At 32.2% G+C, this 6,336-nt stretch overlaps 1 protein-coding gene across 14 annotated transcripts in view; it reads left to right on the top strand.

Annotated features, from left to right (window-relative positions):
• Positions 1-6,336, top strand: part of LOC108763648 (carcinine transporter) — a 14,711-nt gene that overhangs the window by 2,007 nt on the left and 6,368 nt on the right. The window contains exons 2-7 of one of the 14 annotated variants that reach the window (XM_018511462.1): positions 3,355-3,715; positions 3,799-3,977; positions 4,906-5,024; positions 5,096-5,223; positions 5,345-5,544; positions 5,948-6,220. In XM_018511462.1, coding sequence (XP_018366964.1) covers positions 5,522-5,544; positions 5,948-6,220 — 296 coding nt within the window. In that variant the 5' untranslated portion in view covers positions 3,355-3,715; positions 3,799-3,977; positions 4,906-5,024; positions 5,096-5,223; positions 5,345-5,521. The other 13 variants (XM_018511461.1, XM_018511460.1, XM_018511464.1 and 10 more) reach the window with 13 other exon arrangements.

Raw genomic sequence — 6,336 nt, 5'->3', positions numbered from 1 at the left:
TTTCTAACGTCACGATTCGATATGGTTGTGATTACTACTCAGGAGCCTTAATTCCTTCAATTAGGGAAAAGTTATTCCTTTGTAATATATAGGTCCTTATTATGAGATACCGAGTTCATTTTAGGTAAATGCTAGAAGTCTATTGGCAGAATTTAAAAAAATAATAGATCATTTTGAAGGGAATTTAATAAGCTTTAAGATAACGTTATATAAAATTTAATTCAAATTCCATTTTTTTAATTAAAGAAATGTAAAAAATGAGTAAATCGCAAAGTAAAAAAATTGTGCTCTTAATACGAGTATGAGATGCCCCGAGAAATCGATAGTAAAACGCAAAGTATATCAGTATTGCAATTAAAAAACTTTATTTCATGTTTCTAAAATACAAACAAACACAGCCAGCGTGCACGAAAAGTGAGCATGATTGTACTCAGAACTCGTCTTCAGGTAATTGAAATCAAGCATCGCAGAAATAGGCACTCGACGTTCATTCCGGTTGTCTTTTTTATTATTGTACAATAACATTTATACTTTAGCAACGATTTTCACTATAATATAGAAGCATGGGTTATTTCATATTAGAAATACCCTGGGTATCTCATATTACGATTTGCATGCCTTATGATTTTACGATCATCAAATCTAACTTCTGTAATTAAACAATTCAACATATCCCGTATTTTTCTATTAGTATGACCTTACTTTATCACTACATGAAGAATTTATTGCCAAATATTTATTTATTAAATAATAAACAAGATTTAAAGGCTCATCTCAAACTTGAAGACATCCAAATTCTAAAATCTTGTTTTACAATGACTACAGGCATGATCTAATAATGAATTTTCTACTAAAAAATTTTCAATCCAACAATAAATTCATGGTGGAACCAATAGATAGCGTTTATTAGTTTAGCAGAAACGTCGCTATCTCATATTAGGCGCCTATCTCATAATAGGAGGCTTTCCTCTACTTTACATGTTCATGTTTTGTTTGGAACGTCAAGTGTTAAATCATTTTTCTCGACGGAACATAAATTTGAAAACTAACTCTTCTTTTTAAAGAATCACTTCCCAAGGATATTAGCTTCAAGTTCTAGGAAATACAGATTCATCACTGATAGCAAATTTTGATTGTTGTCGCGGATGAAAGTTTCATTCGCGTGTATATTGCCAAGGCTGTATCGATTTTTCTCCTCAGTGCCAGAATAGCAAATTTACATACAATTTCACCTCGGGGAGAACGCAAGTTCTATGTATATTTTCTATGTATACACTGACGAGTGTGTTGAACGAATCCTATTACGAATGAATCTTTTATGCCGCGTGGTTAACAAGAAAAAAGTTCGAGTTTGTTGTACGAGACGTGTAATGGAACGCTACATTTGTAAGGAATTATATTATACATACATACGTCAAAATCACGAAATCAGAATCATCGATCAAATATTAGTAATCAACTTGGAAAGCATTTAACATGTATGATGTTCATCGCGCACGTATTTGTAAATATAGTTATGACGACACTTTATTTACTTAAAAAGCGTTTATTTTGATAAAACATAACTAGCTAACGATCATATTATTGCAGCCACAAAATTATTTTGCAACAAATCTTTCACAACAGGAGAAGTTTTCATTTCTTGCACGTCTTTATATCCATACAGATCGATGATGTTTTTCCAGCGAAATATTTTCCAATGAGATTCTTTCTTACGCAAAATTCAAGATAACATGATTTTTTCGTATTTAGATATGGAACACTAGATCGTGAATCGATCGAAAATCGACGTCTACATGAAGATATCTGGATTTTTAATCCAATTCACAAATGTCTGAAGAAAATGGTGTTTCGAGCTTTTCTCTTCGAATTTTGAAAATGTCTTCTCTTCAAAATCTTAACTAATAACAATGAAATTTGAGAAGCATGAGAATTTGTCTGATCTCCACTTCTACCAATGTAGATTAACTTTGATCTTAGTTTAACCCTCAGTACCCACAAAGGGTACTGAGCGTAACCCCCCTCCCCCCGATTTTCATGGTTCAGATATTCGAACACGCTTTGAGCAGTGCCGAGGCTGGAGAGGGAAAAACTTATGTACTACATCTACAATTCCCTTGCTTGGTGACTTTCTAATGCGCCATTAGCTACATAGTTGTACGGAGTAAAGTGCGTGTCGGGGTTGCCCTGACCTCTTGTGGGTAAGACGTCAGAAAATCCGGACTTACTGCAAAGTTGAAATGTAAGTAGAAATGATTAATTTGATTATTTATGATTTTAATCATGAGTGCACATCTCATAAAAAAATGATTTAAGTAAATTTTATTGTGTTCTTAATATCAAAAAAAAAGACTGACTTCGTGCGCTTCGTGCATTGATGCCAAATAGAGCTTTTTGGACAAAGTGGTGAGTTTTTTTTAATAAAAAACTATAAATATTTTTTTAATTATTCATGTTTTTGTATATTTTTTTTTTTCATCAGAATTCATGTTAGGAACAAGATCTCGAGTAAAAGAGGCGGAAGAAGTAAAAATGAAGTAATAGATGAAGAAGTTGAGTAAAAGAGTATAATAAAATCACTTATTTTCACTTTGCAAAAAAATATCGCTTTTATAACAAATCGCAAAAGCGCTTTTAATTTCTTAAAGTTCCTTAGCTGTTGATTCGTCACTAATAAAATCTTTTTTCATTTATTTTTGACAAAAAGATGAGCTTTAGGAAAAAAAATCGTTTTTTTCCTGATCCCTTTTCATTTATTGCAAAATATCTTTTGTGCTACGACATTTTAGACTTTCTAACTCAAAAATTCTTTTTTTAGCCTTCAAACGATAGATTAAAAAAAAAATTAGTTAAAATCGATGCACTACAATCTGAGATAAAAGAAAAAGAAAACACTGAGTTACAAATACCCTGATGTAGATAGAGACTTTTTTTAAATGTGGGTATTCAGAATTAATACTTACTTTTTGTAATATTATTGAGGCTTTCAGAGATATTCTCTACTGAAAAAAATCACGTCTCGAAGTTACATAACAAAAATCATATAATTAAGACAAGTAAATCGCGTAACGTTGTTCCAAATCAGTACGCATGATTTTTTAAATCACGTAATTTGAAAAATTGATTGACACTTGATGATATATTAAACTGAGATGAAGTTAATTTACATTGGTACAGAAATGGACAAATTCGCGCGTCTATCTCTCCTTATCCTCACGCGGCGATGATCGATCTTTGTCATTGTCCTCTCTTACTGCTTTGTGATTCTCGCTACACAAGCACATAAGCGTTACGTATAATATATCACATGCCGAGCTCTTATATCAACAGTATTCAATCGGGTTTCCTTTTCAGACAGCGAGTTCTGCTTCGCGTGAAAGCCTCGTCATTACTGTCGTCATTTAACCACATCGATCGTAAAAATACCACCGCAGGTGGTAACTATAGACGTTAAAAATCACTTAGTGGAATGACATTTCATATTTACAATTATCGTTACATTTACAATTGTTGATAATTGCAAATTATCAGCATTTATAGTCAATTTGCAATAATTTAGTGGTTTTGTAGCATTTATATATCGACAATTCTTCCTTGCAACGTTATTTCTTCTACAACGTGGAACCTCAAGTGTAATAAATCATAAAATTCGACATAAATTAAAAATTGAATATACATGAGAAACGAATAAATAGTGCAACGAAAGATTAAAAGCGTAAGTATTAACGGTTTTAATACAATATTTGTGTGCAATTAGTTCTTGAATATGCAACTTTCTAAAACTTGAAAATTTACAAGAGTTCAAACAGCATAGAAACTATTTCGATTTAAAGATGAGTAGAGATGAGTAAGAGACACAGATATGCGTCAATATTGAAAGATTTTAAGCTTTCTCTAAGAAATAGGAGAAAAAGGAGGAGAGGAAGGAAAAATATGAAAATTTGAGCGCTATAAATCTGCAATAACTACAATTAAAGGTATCGTAAAAAATGTAAATACGAAGACTAGGATTTTTTAAAGACACCCTTATTATTTATCCAATTTTACGTTTAAAATGAAGTTTAGACAATCTTAAGACACAGAATCATCGATTGAATATTAGTAACCAACTTCGTGGAGAGTATTTAACATGCATGATGTTCATCGCATTAATAAATATAGTCATGAGTCATGACGATACTTTTTTTACGTCAAAAAACGTTTACTTTGATAAAACATAAGTAGCTAATGGTTACATAATTGCAGCCACAAAATTCTTTTACAACAGTATTACCGAAACTCGTTTAACTTTTATTAGAACAGTCAGCCGGAAAACATTTGCAATTGTAAGTATTTTACAAATATTTACACGCGCGTTGAATTCTGCATTATATTCGAAATCGATGCTTATACACATAATTACGTACATGTGAAAAATATTATATTAGATTTATAAATCTAAGGCCCGGTTGCACCAACGTTACTTTGAGCGAGACTTAAACTCTTTCTATCTCTCGTTTTAAAACCGAAAAGAGACAGGAACAAAGAGAGTTTTAAGCCTCGCTTAAAATTAAAATAACGTTGGTGCACACAACCGGGCCTAAGACCCTTATTCTTATATGATTATTATTCTTATTACTTATATATTATCTTGGCGACCAAATGTTAATCAATGGCGACGGGTAGATGATTGGGTTAACGACCTAATCGCCTGTTCTATTAAAAAATCAACTGATTAGCAATTTGCTGATGTAGCAATCTGGCCACGATCTAATCTTCTTAAAAATTATTTTCGTTACATTATCAGGCCGATGTCGGCCTACTGGTCGGTCGCTACAATATTTACGTTATCATTGACCCTTAACCATAACTTTTGATATCTCGTCGATTCTGAACGTCACTATTTCTTTGGGGCGCTTGCCGCAGATACACACAATCGCCAAGAGTCACGGACCCGATGTTTTCGATTCTCAAGAATAAAAAGTAATGACGTTGACACTGTCCACGAACAGAAATTTCAGCCATTAGTTTCTTGAAAAAATAAAGTACGTAATATATCGAGTTATATAAGGTTGTTTTGATTTCATAATATAAGCTATTTATAATTTGCTTGCAGCGCGAGAATAAATAGTAGAATAACATTAAGCATCCAGAAATCATTTAAATATTACTGTTATTTGCAATTAACAAGGAATTTAGAATTTAAAAATATAATAAAATATAGCAAAGTTCTTAATTTAGCAGGTACGTTCCAAAAATTTTTAACGCTATTATGTATTTTCAACATTTTCTTTGATACAATGTCTAATATAATTGTCTATGTAATATCTAATATTATCTGCATTATCATTATCATATTAAGTAGGTATAAAAGCATCATTAATCTCGCATCAGATCGTCAAACTCGTGCTTGATCTTCATTATTATCTCGATCAAGACGCGTGTCTAACAAGCCATTTGATCCCATCACGTTCGGACAACACTAGCTGCTCAGATCGCTTCAACTCAAGTCGTTTGACATCTCTACGAGGATATATACTGCATGGACTTTGCACTGTACCCTAAGTCGGTTGTAATAAAAGCAATTGATAGAATCCGCGTACTTTTATCGGATGTTTGCTCGATTTACTTAAATAACGCAACTTATCACTTATAATGTTATAGAGCAAACATTAAACTATGTTAGCAAGAGTTTCTTTCATCGCAAAATAAATATTGCAATTTTCTTGCGTGTTAAAAAAGATATACATGATCTAGCTTCGATTTTGTATAATTACAGTTAGTTTACATTATTTTTCTCTTTCTATATATCTTTTAAATTGAGCTTCTATATAATTTAAGATTAAAATATTCCAAACAATTAAACAATTTCTTTTCTTTCAGTTTATTGAGTTCGTTTTTTTCTTTTCCTTCTTCAACTTGAATCGTCAAGTGTAAACTTAGCGTATCAAATCTTAACATCCCTCAGGACGATGAAGAACGGCGTGAAGAACCCCATAGATACCGCAGATCCGAATGAAAGTGTCACGTTGACAAGGTCAAAGTTGGAGACCTTCGATGACATCTTGCCATACGTCGGTGACTTTGGTAGATATCAATGGCTGCTTCTATTGGCCTTGCTTCCCTACAGCATGGCATATGCCACCCTGTACTTCTCGCAGTTCTTCCTTACCCTGGTACCGCAGGAACATTGGTGCAAGATAGAGGAACTAATGTCTTCAAACCTTACGCAGGAAGAAAGGTAAAATTTAATTGCAATGGCATTCGTTAAGATCCAAATCAAAATTATATATTTTATCTTATTTCTAAGATAATTATTATTCAAACCAGGGAAAAAATATTTTATATATAATTATA

The sequence above is a fragment of the Trachymyrmex cornetzi genome, unplaced genomic scaffold (assembly GCF_001594075.2).
Source record: "Trachymyrmex cornetzi isolate Tcor2-1 unplaced genomic scaffold, Tcor1.1 scaffold372, whole genome shotgun sequence".
In the NCBI taxonomy this organism is placed as follows: domain Eukaryota; kingdom Metazoa; phylum Arthropoda; class Insecta; order Hymenoptera; family Formicidae; genus Trachymyrmex; species Trachymyrmex cornetzi.
Note: the sequence above shows the minus strand (reverse complement) of the source record. Positions and strands in the feature narration are given on the sequence as shown.